We start from the raw sequence: 15,936 nt of genomic DNA, 5'->3' as shown, positions 1-15,936 counted from the left end.
TTATAAAGTGAATAAAATTAGAAAGATAAAATAACAAGCATTAAGTTTTGTTCTAACATTGATTCAGGTGATATAAAAACACGTAAAAATCTATATAAGTGCTTTCATAAGAGAAGAAGCTGCCATTAATTGAGCATTTTGCTTGGCAATTTTTATATACATTTCCCTCAACTACACAGAGAGAAATAGAAATGGTCATTGTGTTAAGGAGGTTGTGAGTTTTTTTTTTCCTCTTAAATAACTTAAACATCTCAGCGAATAAACTAGTAGAATCTAGATTCTACTCACGCTCGCAGGATTTGCCTTGGTAATTGGGAAGGCATTTGCATTCTACTTTGGTTTCATCTTCACTGGAAGGCGAACATCTGGAATTTTCTGGGCAGAGCAAGGCTGAGCATTCAGGGATGACTGCATAGGCAAATTGTTGAAGTACTTGCATTAGTAGAATAATAGTTCTTAAAAACCCCAAAATGCTGTATTCCCTTTTATTAAAAAGCAATACAAGCTCATTGTAATAATTAAAAAAAATACGGAACACATAAAGTTAGAATTGTCTTCTTCTTAGTCTCCAACCCTACTCCCAAAGTTATCAACATCATCAATCAATAAAATATATTAACTTATAACATTTATTTGTATAATTTAGCAATCTAATTTTTAATTTAACAATATATTGATCTCTAACAGCTGCATAGTATTTCAAAAGATTGATGTGATATAGATGACTATCAAAAACTATGAAGAGTCTGACATATCAGCAAACTCCAACTTGCAAAGTGAACAAGTTGGGCTGATATAGTTTCATAGATGCTGATAGAAGATACAAAACTCCTGGGCAGAGTTGAAGGACAACTTAATACTCACAGCAGGGTATCAGCATTTTAGCACCAGTTTTTCCAAGCCCCAATTCCCACAGGGCAATTCAAAGAGGACTAGACTGAAATGTGCACATGCAGTGAGTTTCCTTACAGGAGGTGAGCCCTGATCTTGGGGTACTTCATGTTTTTTTTCTCACTCTTGTTGCCCAGGCTGGAGTGCAATGGTGAGATCTTGGCTCACTGCAACCTCTGCCTTCCGGAGCAATTCTCCTGTCTCAGTCTCCCAAGTAGCTGGGATTACAGGCATGCACCACCAAGCCTGGCTATTTTTTCAATATATTTTTTAGTATAGACGTGGTTTCACCATGTTGACCAGGCTCCAGGCTGGTCTTGAACTCCTGACCTCAGGTGATCCACCCACCTTGGCCTCCCAAAACGTAGGGATTACAGGCATGAGTCACTGCACCTGGGCCAGCACCTAATTTTTTTATAATGGTCAATGTATTATTTAGGAACAGGCAGGATACAGAAACCACCTAATTATTTGAACAGGGAAGGTTGTAATATAAAGGATTATGAACAATTAAAATCATGAAAAATTAGCTAGTGAGAGCTTAAAATAAAAAAATTCTAAAGAATAAAGAAATAATAATAATCTATAAAGAGCAACCACTATACTAGGGCTGAGACAAGTACCCAAGGTAGAACCTTCTCCCTCCAGGTTGAGATCTGAATGTCACTGGAAAAAGCATGGTGTTAGTCACAAGATAGCAAACTTGCAGAGATGCCTTGATATTTGCTTGAAATCTGTTCTCTGGGGTAGCTGGGAAGGGCATGCATGGGGAGGTCACAAGCCTTGGAACTCACTAGGTGCCAAAGGGATCTGCTGGCCAGTGGGCACTGCTGGCAGCAGGAGTTAAGAAGCCACCTCTCTGCCATGCAGTGCACCTCTGTGTGTGGTTCAGGCCTGGGCAGCTACAGACCAGCTGTGTGAGATGCAGGGGTGTATGTCCAGCTCCCCAGATGGCCAGCTCTTCAGGGGCCTTGGTGTGCATGGGGCTGAGGAGAGGAGTACAGAACAGCTTTTTCCTGGGCTGGGACAGGGGCCTGTGCTGTCTGGGGCTCCTGGCTGTGCTGCCACTTCTTGAGTCAGGCACTGGACAGAGGGCAGTGGCCAAATGCTGAAGGGAGCTGAGCTCTGCAGGAACCCAGCACTGGAGAAACTGTGTAGGGCTAAGAAACAGAGACAAGCTGTTCTTCAGGAGCCTGGTGAGTGAGTCAAACCAGAAACAGGGAGAGAAGCCACTTCCTCCTCTGCAGTCTTTCTGGCACTATTCATTGATAATGCTTTATGTTTTGCTAGCTAGCAAAGGAGAATCATTTATAAGTCCAGCTCCATTATCACAGAGCTGGCAAAAAGGGTGACTTTGGAGCTGAGAGGCACTGGTAGTGAGCATGCCTGCCCTTTGCTCCTGAGGGAAATAATATGTTTTCCAAGTCTGTTCCATATACAAACATCCTTGAACAAGATGATCTGGAACAAAGAGCAGTCAGTGTCTTGCTCTCAAGATGTGCACACAAGTGAGAGATGCATGGAGAACTGTCTCCCAACAGTGGCTACTTGAGTCAAAAAATTCACAGTGACTATTCCCCCACCCCTCCCATAAACCAGAAGTTTTAGCAGAAAGTGGCTGCTGCTTCAGGATTACGTTTTCCACCCGACTTTATATCCAGGAAAGGTCACATGACTAGCTCACACTGATGGAATATTGAGTAGAGGTTTTATATATTTTTCCTAAACTTTCATAAGTAGGTGCTACTCCATCTTCTTTTTCCCAACTGTGATGACTAGAAGCAGAGCACTCTGAGGTACTAGAGAATGACAGAGTCACAAGATGGAAAGATCTGCATCCCTAATCACCATGTAAGGGGAAGCTGGCACCAGCCAGGAACACCTACATTGCACTGTTACATGAATGAGAACTATGCTTCTTCAATGTTAAGCCAGAGGTTCCCAAATATCTCAGGTCACAGTGCCTTTCGTGTTTCAATAATTTTTTCATGGTACCCCGACATCAAAAGAAATACCGAAAAGGTCAATTTAGTTAGTTGTTAGACTCACTTAGCAGCCATTTAAAAAAGTGACATGCTTAATCAAAAAATGTTTATTCTGAAGTAACTACATTGACCTACGTATGAGACATGTGAGTGTGTTAGACACTGCACAACTTCTCAGACTTTAGAGTTTGATACAGATTGGAGACTGACACCCTCATTTTGGTCACATTGATTTTTACATGGTATTTGCCTTTTATCATAGTAATCACTGAATATGTACCTTTGCAAAGATATGATGTCACTGAAAGCAATGTAGGGCGACCTCATGTTGAAATTGTGAACTAACTCAAGCTAGCAGTTCCTATGGTATCTGACAGATGTATCTCCGTGTTTCCTCAAAAATTGAAAATATCTAATAGTAGCCAGGGAATTTGATGTAGTACCTTGGGGCACCTTGGTGTACAATTTTAAAACCACAGTGTTAAGCCATTGAAGTTTTATGTGTATTTCTTATAGCAACTAGCTCTATCCTATCTAGTATAGGATGTACCACAACTTATTCAACCAATTTCCTACTGGTGGGAGTTCAAGTGCTTACCACAAAGAGTATTTCCATGAATTTCTTTGATTATATATGCTTACCTTTGCCTAATTTCTCTCTTCTCCCAGGGTAAGTTCTTAGAATTGGGGCCACAGAAGCATGCTCTAAGCTTTAGTAATTAAATTTTCCACATAGGCTGTAGGAATCCACGTTCTCACTGTCATTTTTTTTTCATATCCACAGATGGATATTATCTATCTTTTCAATCTTTGTAACATAGTGGGCAAAAAACCAAAAATAAACCTCCAGGACTCCAAATGTGATTGCATTTTAATAAGCATGTATGTGACGATCAGTGGACTTAGCACCTTTTTCATGTTTATTGCTGGTTTTCATTTTTTTTTTTTTTTTTGAGATGGCATCTCGCCCTGTTACTCAGGCTGGAATGCAATGGTGTGATCTTGGCTCACTGCAACCTCCATCTCCTGGGTTCAAGCGATTCTCCTGCCTCAGCCTCCTGACTAGCTGGGATTACAGGTACCAGCCATCATGCCAGCTAATTTTGTATTTTTGTACAGACAGGATTTCATCATGTTGGTCAGGCTGGTCTTGAAATCCTGACCTCAGGTCATCTGCCCACCTCAGCCTCCCAAAGTGCTGGGATTACAGGTGTGAGCCACTGTGCCCAGCCTGTTTTCATTTCTTATTCTGAAATTTGGCTGCTCCTGGGCCCATTTTAAGAATTGAATTTATGGACTTTATATGAATCCAAATTTTTAATTATAAAAATGTATCTTCTATGTGAATTTTAAATATTTTTGTTTATCTTTTGGCTTGACTAAATTGTTACTGTTTTTTCATTTGGAAGCAGATCTTTCAGGGTTTTCCATTAGGCTGGCTTCTGGACTGGGTCTCCTGCCTTACTGAGAAGGCCTCTGCCCAGGAGTCCATGGAACAATGGCAGGAGTTGCCAAGGAAGGGGGCTGACTGAGGACCACAGAGGGCTCATCCCACCCACTTGCCTTTGCATTTGGGCTGGAGGCTTGCATGGCTGTCCCTGCTACAGGAAGAAGGCAGAGGCTGAGTTTATTCATCCTGCCACTACCACGGCTCCGGGTAACTCAACAGCTTCCAATAAAATGAGTTTGCATTTGCTGACTTTCAATCTCACTCAATCCCTTCATTTTACAGGAGACTAAAGTCCCGAGGATAAGTTAAGTGAGGCTAATGTCACAGGCAGAATGGCTGATTTCTTAACATCTCAGCTCCCAATTCACCCCTCAGAGCCTGCTCTGCCATCATGTGAGTTTCTCCTTCACATAGCGATGCTAAGCTTTGCCGTAGAGGGCGCTGGGGGGACACGGTGGGAGGGCGGGGGTCTGTTCAGGGATACCCCGCCCCAGTGTGCACCCAGAGTCCCTCGGTGACTGACCTTGAATCCTTTGCCTGGACCTAGTGACCACCTTCCGACAGCCCTCCCCACATAGACATTGTGTATTCCAGGTCCCGATTTCCTGGGCCTCACCCAGCAGCCTCAGCTCCCCAAGGCCGTGGAGGGTTGCCCCGTGCCTGCTGGGTGACTACGGTCAAGTGCTGACCTGGATAAAACAGCAAACTTGTCTGCCACCCACCACACCCTCTCCAACAAGATTTAAATCCTGCTTTGGGGATGGCCACCCTCTTCCAAATGTGTCCTTCCTTTGTTATGCTCCATCCTCCCTAGAGTTCTCTTTGCATTTCACAGCTTCTTTCCTATCATGGTTTACTAATTATTCCCATTGAACTTCCCTTGTTTTTTTTTTTTTTTACCTTTTTCATTTTTTTTTATTGCATTTTGGGTTTTGGTGTACATGTGAAGAACATGCAAGATTGTTGCATAGGTACACATGTGGCAGTATGATCTGCTGCCTTCCTCCCCTTCACCTATATCTGGCATTTCTCCCATGCTATCTCTCCCCAACTCCCCATCCCCCGCTGTCCCTCCCCTATTTCCCCCCAACAGACCCCAGTGTGTAGTGCTCCCTTCCCTGTGTCCATGTGTCCTCATTGCTCAACAACCGCCTGTGAGTGAGAACATGCGGTGACTGATTTTCTGCTCTTGTGTCATAAACTTCCCTTGTTTAATCTCCTCTAGGTTTCTACCTCTTGATTGGACCCAGTATAATAGATTGCTTTCAGAATTTCCCATGAATTCAAATGACTTGAGTCCCACATCCCCTATCTACTAGTTGTGTGACATTTGGTGAGTGACTTAGCCTTGGTGAAGCACCCTTTCCTCTTCCTTAGGGCTGTTACTGTGTTCTGCCTTTGAGGCTCATAATGGAGAAGATGCTGTATCTCCTTTACCAGGTGACTAACTGGTTGCAGTAGCTTGTGTTGGCTTCCCAGCCCCAGTGTCCCTCTCTCTACTCTGTCCTTTGCATGGCCCCTAGCTCAGCCTTCCTAAAACACAGCTATAGCCTTGACACCACACTGCTACTGTTCTCTCTCTTCCTCCTCCTCCCTTCCCATCCTCTTCTTTCCTTTTCTCTTCTACATTCTCTTTTTAATTTCTGGTTTCTTTCCAGAAAATATTTGATGGCCACCCACCATACTCCCTCCAACAAGGTTTAAATCCAGCCTTGGGGATGGTCACCCCTTCCAGATTTGTCCTTCCTTTGTTATGCTCCATCCTCCCTAGAGTTGCCCCTGTCGAGAACCAGTAACAGACACAAAATTGAAATGCGTACATTTGTGCCTATTTCATCTGGCTCGGCATTAAGGAAAGTAGTAGTACTTACACTTGTCACAGGTGGGGCCGGTGTATGCAGAGTGGCACTCACAGGTTCCGTCACCATCTAGTCCACTGTTGCACACCCCATGCACACAGTTGCACACTGGAGACAGAAAGTGGGGGTTTTTATTACCTGATATAGACTGCTGCTAAACATTCTGGAAAGCTAGTATTTTCAGATCATCTTTGTTGAGTCTCTGCATAGTAAGGCAGAGAAGATGCTGGATTTGAAGCCCTAGAGACCCTTATTTGAACATTGGCATCTCTCTCTTTTATTTGCACCAGCAAAGCAAGGATCAATAAAGTTTAAAGTATTCCAAACATCTAATAAGCCATCAAGTCCTTTGTTTTCTCTGTGTCTACCTCCCACCTTGGTCTTCCGCTCTTTATCTCCACTGGTGTCATTCTTGTGCAGGCCTTTATCATGTTTTGCCTGGACTATTGCAGTAGCATGATACCTGGTCTTGCTATTTCTAGTTTCTTGCCTCTCCATTTCATTTGATTAGCAATGGCATCAGGGTGACATTCCCAGAAACATCTCAGTGATTCTTAATTGCCAACCAAATGACGTTTTTAAATTTAACATATGGGTAATGATGCCTACTTCCTGGGATTTCTATAGAGTCAAGTAAGATAATGTATATAAAGCATGGAGTATATCATGTGCATTGTAGTTCTTTTCCCTGCTCTCAAACTATTTACTTCATCTTTGGATACCTCAAAAGAGAATCAACTTAGTGTCTTACATATACCTATTATGTTAAAAAAAAAAAGCCACTACTAACCCAATCACTGTTGGTAGCAGATATGTATACAAATAAGTTCTACGTATTGATGGGGCAATGCAAAGATAAAAAAAGGAAAATATTCAAAAGCGGCTAGAATAACCATGTCATATATTCTAGCTTGATGTTTTAGCCCAGTGACAGACCATTTCAGAGATGATAAATGAAGGGCATTTGAAATGAATGATCAACTCTTTAGTTGCGGTTGATTTGTAGCAAGATTTACTATCAGGCTAAGCCATTAGCATCCTACAGCCAGCCCTCTGTGCAGTATGTTGTATTAATTTACTATTGCTGCCATAACAAGTTCCACAAATTTAGTGGCTTAAAACAATACAAATTTGTCTTATAATTCTGGAGGTCAGAAGTCCAGAATGTACTTGTCAAGCTAAAATCAATATTTCAGTTGGGCTGCTATTCCTCTGGAGACTTTAGTAGAGAATCTTGCCTTTTCTAGCTTCTAGGACCCATTTTTACTCCTGGGCTCATGAAACCCTTTCTCCATCTTCAGAGCAAACAATGGCAGGCCAAGTCCTTCTCATGCTACCATTTCTATTATTCTTTCTTCTGCCTTTTTCATCCACTTATAACAGTCCTTGTGATTACACTGGACTCACCTGGGTAATCCAGGATACTCTCCCTATCTTAAATCAGCTGATTTGCAACCTTAATGCCCCTTTGCCATATAACCTAACATATTCATAGGTTCCAGGGATTAGGACATTTTGGGGCTCATTTTTCTACACGTGTCTTCAGTACATGTAAGCCAACTTAATATTAGCTCAAATGAAACATAATTAAGAAGATGCACCTGCTTAAAAACTTAATCAGAAATACCAGCAAAGCAAAGATCAATAAAGTTTAAAGTATTCCAAACATTTAACGAGTCGTCAGGTCCTTAGTTTTCTCTGTGTCTATTTCCTACCTTGATCTTCATCACCACTGGTGTCATTCTTGTTCAGGCCTTTATCATGTTTTGCCTGGACTATTGCGGTAGCATGATACCTGGTCTTGCTACTTCTAGTTTCTTGCCTCTTCATTTCATTCATTTGATTAGCAATGGCATCAGGGTGGCCTCCCCAAAAATACCTCAATGACTCTCAATTGTCAACCAAATAAAATTTAGATTTCTCAGTTTGGCAAACAACGGCCTTTCCAATCTGACTCTAACTTTGATAACTTTTCATTTTCATCTTTCACCACTTTATTTCATACATCTTAGATTCTTAGCACGTGGGATGACTCATTCACTATTCATCTTCCTTCCTTCAAAACACTTATGGAATAAGTGCCATGTTGAGAGTATCATGCTAGAGATTAATGCTCAAAAATAAACAGGACAAAGTCTCTGCCATCAGAGAGAGCACAATCTGATGGCAGAAGAAAACAGTCAATCACAATGTGCTGGGATAAATGCTATGACATGACCAACCAATGGGAGTTGGCCAGGAAAAGATAAAGTGGGGTTGGCCCAGGGAAGACTGTGCCAGGTGAAAGCGGCAGGAGATGCATCTTGCACGTGGACACCTCCAGGCTTTTCCTCTGCTGCACTCCTTTTTGTGTGCCAACTGGAATCCTCCTCATCCTTCAAGACCAGCCAAAGCCCCCACTTCTGTGTTGCCATCTCAGTGGTCCCCAAACGATCTGTGCTTCTCTGGCTCCAGCAGCATTTTCTTCATTCTGTGTTCACTATTGCACCCTACAACTACAGTTTTGTTAATGCCTGACAGCTGAAGACCACCAGGAGCACACCAAGGGGCAAACCAATGGCAGCAAGGGTGAGCCATTCCGGGAGAAGTAGTGGGCTCTCATGTCAGCCAGGAGAGGCAGCCGCTGGGTTCTTCTCGTGGTTGTCCATTGTTGTGGAGTCTCTGTTCAGACATGATTATTCCCTGACCCAGTTTTTGTCTTTTCCTCCATGGATACAGTGAGTCTTTTGTCTGATGGCGATGTTCTGTGAAATTCTTTACCCCCAGCAGGGGAACAGCACAGCCTCTCTGGTAGCAACTAGGCCAGTAGCCAGTGGACAACTGTCAGGGCTGGTGTTTTCTTTCTCAATCTGTATATATTTCTCCCCTATTAGATTGGAACTGCTTGGAATGACCTCCCCACCTCTGTATTTCCCCACAATGTCTTTTACGGTGCCCTGTAACAATGCCAACATCAATGCAACTAAATTTTAGATAAAGACAGTGCCCGGCAGAGCCAGGGTTAGGCTGAGAGTGAGGCAGGGTTGTGCAAGTGCAGAGCTGAATCCCACCCTTATTTAGCATTTTGATGTTTCACTCAATAATTTTTTTTTTTTTTTTTGAGATGGAGTATCGCTCTGTAGCTCAGGCTGGAGTGCAGTGGTGCGATCTCGGCTCACTGCAACCTCCACCTCCCTGGTCCTAGTTCAAGCAATTTTCCTACCCAAGCCTCCCAAGTAGCTGAGATTTCAGGCATGAGCCACCATGCCCCTAATTTTTGTATTTTTTTAGTAGAGACGGGGTTTCACCATGTTGGCCAGTCTGGTCTTGAACTCCTGACCTCATGATCCTCCTGCCTTGCCTCCCAAAGTTCTGGGCTTACAGGCATGAGCCACTGCACCTGGCCAATAAATTTTAAAGTATTATTGTCATGGGCTGAGTTTTGTCTCCCAAAAGAATATGGTGGAGCCCTCATCCCCAGTACTTCAGAATGACCCTATTTGGAAATAGGTCGTTGCAGATGAAATGAGTTGAGATGAGGTCACACTGGAGTAAGGTGAGCCCATAATCCAGTATGACTGGTGTCCTTATAAGAAGGGGAGAAGCCACAGATATGAGGGGAAGAGGCCATGTGAAGAGGGAGGCAGAGATTGGAGTGATACTGCCACAGCCAAAAGCAGCTGAGGCTACCACAGGCTGAAAGAAGCAAGGAAGGATCTTCTTCTAGAAGCTTCAAAAGGAGCAAGGCCCAGCCAACACCTTGATATTTGACTTGTTGCTTCCAGAACTGGGACACTAAGTTGCAGTTGTTTGAAGCCACCCAGTGTGCAGTGCTTTGTTGCAGCTGCCCTAGGAAATCAGTGCAGTTATTGGTCTTGATTCCTGAGTTTTTTGATGCCTCCTTAAATTTTGCACCCGAGGCCCTACACTTCTCCTTATAGAGCACTTACTATCCATCAGGCATTTTGCCAAGTGCTTTGCCTGCCTTAGCTAATGTTTACCACATTTTCTGAGGTAGGTATCACTACTATCTGTGGATCACACAGAAAAAAAATGGGAGATAACTAGCTCAAGTAGTACCTCAAATAACTGAAGAATAAAATTGAGTTTGCAGTATCATCCTCCCTTCAAAACTCAATTGACATGGTTTCTATTTTAGCAAAGCACTTTGCTATCTACCTATGACTATGGATTTTTGGAATGAGCAAGTTCTGGAGAGAAGTCAAGGTGGCGATGGAGATAAGTGGGGTGAGGAGGGAGGGTACTATGAGCTTAGTGGAGAAGATTCAATTCAATTCAGAAATATTTACCCAGCTCCTACCTAGTAGCCGGTACTGTATTAGGCACTAAGTATACAACATATGAGTAATTAATAACATCTAAATTCCAGAAGCTCACAGTGCAGTGGGAAGCCAGGCTCTAAGAGATACAATGACGATTCCTTTCCTAAGTGCTGTCATTCAGTTAGTGGAGGAAGGTGAGGGCCACAGAGGCCTCCTGCTCCCAACTCAGATGCAAATTGCAAGTGTTGTCCTTGTCACTAAGATTGCCCTACCGTCTGTGTGGTATTGGCCCAAGGCCCTGGCATGAGCCTCTCGTTGCATGCTCTTTTCCACTACAGCCTCTATACTGGATTAACTGCCTGTCACTGGCAGCTTTTGGAAGCCTCTGACACTGCATTGCGGGCTGCCAGCTGCTGCCAGGGACATGTCCTTGGAAAGGAGAAGTGAGTGGTAGAGGGCTTCCCAGATGATCACTGAAAGAGCCCTTGCTTGGTACTTGTTAACCAGCCGCAGCAAATCTCTAGAGATGCACAAAACTTGGGTGGTGTGACTTTAAAGTGGTCAAAGCCATGGCCGTGCTGGTCAGAGGGATAGTATGCACAGCCTCCGTGATGTGTCCCACAGCAGAGTAGGGAGTGGCTCCCTCTCCTGTGCTCTCATAGGATCTTGTCTGGGCTTTGCACACTGCATCATCACAGTTGTCACCCACATTTCCAAATTCTAGGGGCTGGGGACCTAATCTCATCACTCTTAGGACCTGCATCACCTGTCTGGGTGTCATGCATGATGGACACTCACCAGAGGCAGACTGGGGCAGTGCTTGGGGGCCCAGGCTCTGGAGTCACACATGTGGGATCGAATCCTGCCTCTGACCCCATAATAGCTGCATGGCCTTGAGCAACCTCTCTGCTTCTTCCTCCATAAAAGGAGAATCCTCACCTCCTATGGAGCATTGCACTGAGGATCCAAAGAAACCCCTCTGCACATGGTCTGACATGCAGCAGGTGCTGAACAAATGCTAGTGACTCTTCTTAACAGTACATGGTTGTGGGATTGATCTGGGGATCATGTTAGAGAAAGTGGGCTTTGCAATCTGCCTAACTGGGAAGGAGGCACTGAGCAGGCTGGGGCACTGGCAGCAGAGATGAAAACCTTTGGCTGGTGCAGCTCGAAATCATCTCCAAACCAACAAGCAATCTGGTAGGAGAGTGCTCCCGCAGTAGACTATAGCCAGTGTTAAAAATAAACTGCACCTAATAGAGCTGTCCTACTTACAGGCAGAATGGCCACCTCCCCGGACCAACAGCTCACTGGATGATACAACACTGGCACCCAGTGGACGCCTGGCTGAAAAGGTTTGCAGTCTCCACAGTTCTTGTCAGCGGGAAATGACCAGGCGTCACTGAGTCATTCGTTCATCCATTCATTCATCAGTGATTTGCTTGCTGTTGAATTATTTTGTCCTCAATACTTACTTCCATTGATTGAATGCTGTGACATACTACTAAAGAGCTTTGCTATGTTGTCAATCCCATGAAATCGATGTTATGATTCCTGTTTTATAGATGAGAAAGGCTTAGGGGATTTAAATAGCTTGCCCTGGGTCACACAGCAATTAGGGACTGTTTCAAACTGCTGCCAGGCTGAGTTTAAAGCCTGTTCTCTCAATTGTAATGTCCTAGAAATATGATATGTAATTTGGTAGTCACAGGCCACATGTGGCTATTTAAATTTGAATTAAGTGATAGCAACTAAAATTTAAATTTAGCTCCTCAGTTGCTCTAGCCCCATTTCAGGTGCTCATTGGGCACGTGTGTCTAGCGGCTACTGTGTGGAACAGCGCAAATCGACAATATTTCCATCATCACAGAAAGTTCTATTGGAATCCAGAGCTTGGAGGTTTTTCTTTTGGGTCTCTGTTTAAGTTTCCAGTTTTCCTTTTTAAAAATTTAGGTGTTGAAATCATCTTTCTCCCTTCACTTACCCTTTTTTCATGACACTAAGTGTGAGGGGGGGCTACTTCCTTTATTTGAAAAAGTTGGGAATTTCCCTGTGCATCTGTGCTCACGAGTAACCAACACCAGCATCTTGGAGATAACATGGGTCATTTTCTTCCTAATTTGCCATCTCCAGGCAATTACTCGGCTTTCTCAGGAACTAAGCAATGCTAGATGCTTTCTTCACTCCTTCCCATTTCAATATTTGTTTAACATATGTGATTTAAATTCTTAAATGGCAGGGAAGGGTAAATTTGGGAGGAGACATGCTGTTTCTATGCAGTTGACTAATTACATTTTAGTTGCTGTCCTTTAATGTAATGTTTAACTTTAAAAACACATGATACCAATATCTGTTTTTTTTTTTTTTTTTTTTTTTTGAGATGGAGTCTTGTTCTGTTGCCCAGGCTGGAATGCAGTGGCATGATCTCAGCTCACTGCAACCTCCGCCTCCCAGGTTCAAGTAATTCTCATGCCTCAGCCTCCCGAGTAGTTGGGATTACAGGTGTGTGCCACCGCACACAGCAAATTTTTGTATTTTTAGTAGAGATGAGGTTTCACCATGTTGGCCAGGCAGGTCTCAAACTCCTGACCTCAACGGATCCAGCCTTAGCCTCCCAAAGTGCTGGGATCACAGGCGTGAGCCACTGAGCCCAGCCACAGTATCTGTTTTAAATTTGCTTTTGCTAACAGCCTTATGAAATAATCTCTTATGGAATGGTGGGTGAAGAGACATTTATGATTAGGAGATGCTAGGGAGTCATAGGTAATAATAATAGTAACATTTATTATGCTCTTGTTATCTCATGAAATCCTCTCTAAAGCAGGCAATATTATTTCTTTCTTTCTTTTTTGAGATGGAGTCTTACTCTGTCACCAGGCTGGAGTGCAGTGGCTCAATATTATTTCTATCTTTACAGATGAAGGCACAGATAGCATACTTCATAAACTTATCTATATTTCCATGATTAGCAGTCCTAGAAACCTTGTCTGAGTCCAAAGCCTGGGTTCTAAAACCATGCTTCTGGATCAGGAGAACATCACTGGAGCAAACTAGATAATTCATTCATTGATTCGTCTATTCATATACTCATTCACTCATTTATTCATCCAACAACAGCGTAGTGAGTGTCTACCAGGCAGGCAGCAGGTAGAGGTACTAGAGATAAAGATAGCACAGCACCTGCCTAAGAAGACCTTATGGATTAGAACAAGGCAATACCTCTGCAATTGCAGATCAAATTTATTACAGAGCATGCAAACTTGTGGGGGTGGGATGTGTTGTGTGTGCATAGGTTTACTTGCAAAAAATATTTGAAGTGAAGCAGCGTCTACTGAGTTTAATTTTTCCAAGAAAGTCAGAGCCCAAGTGGTGTTGGCAAAAAGCTACCCAATATATCCCCTTTTGGGAGATGTGGATCTAGCAGCCACCGTTTCTACCACACTCACGTTCTTTAGACCTTACTGACTGCGAATGTGAGCCTTCCAGCTAACTTCCAGTATCCACAGCTCTTTGCCTGAGGGTTTTGCGTGAACCTTAGGATGGGCGCTCAGCCTGGGTGCTCCCTACGCACTCTAAGTGGCAGGGAGTGAAAAACTCTCCCCACTTGGCTATGTGTATTAACTCCCAGTCACTGCTGTAACACATTGCTGCAAACATAGTGTCTTAAAACAACACAAAGTTATTGTCTTACATTTCTGAAGATCAGAAATCCAAAATCACTGTGCTAAAATCAAGGTGTTGGCAGCCTTGTGCTCTTTTTTGGAGACTGGGGAGAACATGTTTCCTTGCTTTTTTCAGCCGTGAGAGGCCACCCATATTCCTTGGCTGGTGGCTTTTCCTTCTTCAAAGCCAGAAATGAGCTGATCGAGTTTTTCTCATATCGCGTAACTCTGACACTCCTCTTCTGCCTCCCTTCTCCGTCCTTAAGGACTCTTGTGATGAACACTGGGCCTTCCCAGATAACCCAGGGTAACCTCTTATCTTAATGTCAGCTGATTAGCAACCTTAATTCTATTTGCTACCTTAATTTATCTTTGCCATGTAAGGTAACGTATTCCCAGGTGCTAGGATATGAATATGGACATCTTCAGGGAGCCATTATTCTGCCTACCACGCTGTGGCTCCCTCTCCCCTTGGGTAAGATGACTGAGCTGTGTGTTCTGCACAGACCCCCTGAGCTCCCCAGGGCATCAGGCTCCAGCAGTCCACAGTGGCACCTGGCTTAATAAGATGCTGTTTATTTCCCCTTTATTACCTATATTATTTCCTCACATCCTAGTGTTTCCTGGGATCACCATTCACACAAAGTAACTACTCGTTATGCAAATCCCTATCTCAGAGTCTATTTCTAGGGGCAGCCAAAAATAAGAGGGTGAACAAGCCAGTCTCAAGCTTGTTTCTTTAATGTGGAGCAACAATCTCTGACCCCTTTAGGGAATTATTTGTGAACTCACAAAAGGAAGGGAGCCATTAGAATTCGGTGGGGCTCATGGTAGAATTGGAAGCCTGAAGAGCTATACTGAGACCAGGATCCAGAAAGATCCCAGAGAAAAGCTGGGCAGGCAAGGAACAGGCAGTGGTGGAATCCTAGAGCCTGGGAGAGGGAATCATGAGGATCCCTGGAAGTATTTCTGGGGAATAGCTGACTGCACATGCTAGGGCTGAGAACCGCAGGAAACACCATCTCTGTTTCCAATGACCGCATTTAACAGCTTTGTTTTTAACTTTTCGTTTTCCCTGTGTAGAATTGGTTACACATGTTAAAGTGAACTAATCATAGCTTGATAAGGACTCTGTACTTGCATATTTGAGTCCTTGAGGACGAACTGCAACCTAGCTTAATAGGTAGACAAGATTGAAAACCTAACTTAGTAGTATGCACCTGTAACAATAGCTGAGTCTTGGCCAGTCCCAGCAGCCATACTTCAATCATTCATATACTGCTGAATGTTCACACTGTGTTCAATTAAGGAAAATGCCAAGCTGTAACCAACCTAGCCGTTCTGTACCTCACTTCCGATTTCTCTATGTCATTTCCCTTTTTTTTGTCTATAAATCTTCTTCCACCACATGGCTTCACTGGAGTCTCTGTGAATCTGCTGTGATCCTGGGAACTGCCTGATTCACAAATCGTTTATTGCTCAATTAAACTCTTTTAAATTTACTTCTGCTGAAGTTTTTCTTTTGTCACACGTAACTATTCATCAAGGAGCAATCTTTCCCAAGGACTGTCAGCCCTTACAAATGTGGTATTAAACAAAAATCAGACATACCTGCTGAACAGTTGGGTCCAAATAAGTTGTCATCAGCACAGGTTTCACAGGCTGTTCCACCAAACCCTTTCTGCAAAACACCCCAGGTGGCTGACATTAGACCCAAGGTGACACATGGGACCCAGGAGGGCTTTGAATTTCCAACTCAGCATTTGTTTCTCAAATATCTCTTCCCTCTGTGCCTTTCCTTCTTTCTGTTTATTTGTGTTATCATGC

General features: G+C 43.5%; 1 protein-coding gene across 2 annotated transcripts in view; it reads right to left on the bottom strand.

The window, feature by feature from the left end:
- STAB2 (stabilin 2) overlaps positions 1–15,936 on the bottom strand; it is a 169,441-nt gene that overhangs the window by 129,908 nt on the left and 23,597 nt on the right. For both annotated transcript variants that reach the window (XR_004275576.1, XM_032299531.1), the window contains exons 5-7: positions 15,721–15,790; positions 6,198–6,293; positions 289–408 (exon numbers count right to left, since the gene is read on the bottom strand). Coding sequence is in view for 1 of the 2 variants with exons in the window: in XM_032299531.1 (XP_032155422.1) it covers positions 289–408; positions 6,198–6,293; positions 15,721–15,790 (286 nt within the window). In the remaining variant the exon portion in view is untranslated. The remainder of the gene's footprint in view (positions 1–288; positions 409–6,197; positions 6,294–15,720; positions 15,791–15,936) is intronic.

Source organism: Sapajus apella, unplaced genomic scaffold (assembly GCF_009761245.1).
Source record: "Sapajus apella isolate SASKATOON/1434 unplaced genomic scaffold, GSC_monkey_1.0 scaffold2, whole genome shotgun sequence".
NCBI lineage: Eukaryota > Metazoa > Chordata > Mammalia > Primates > Cebidae > Sapajus > Sapajus apella.
The sequence above is the reverse complement of the archived record's forward strand: the minus strand, read 5'-3'. Positions and strand labels throughout refer to the sequence as shown.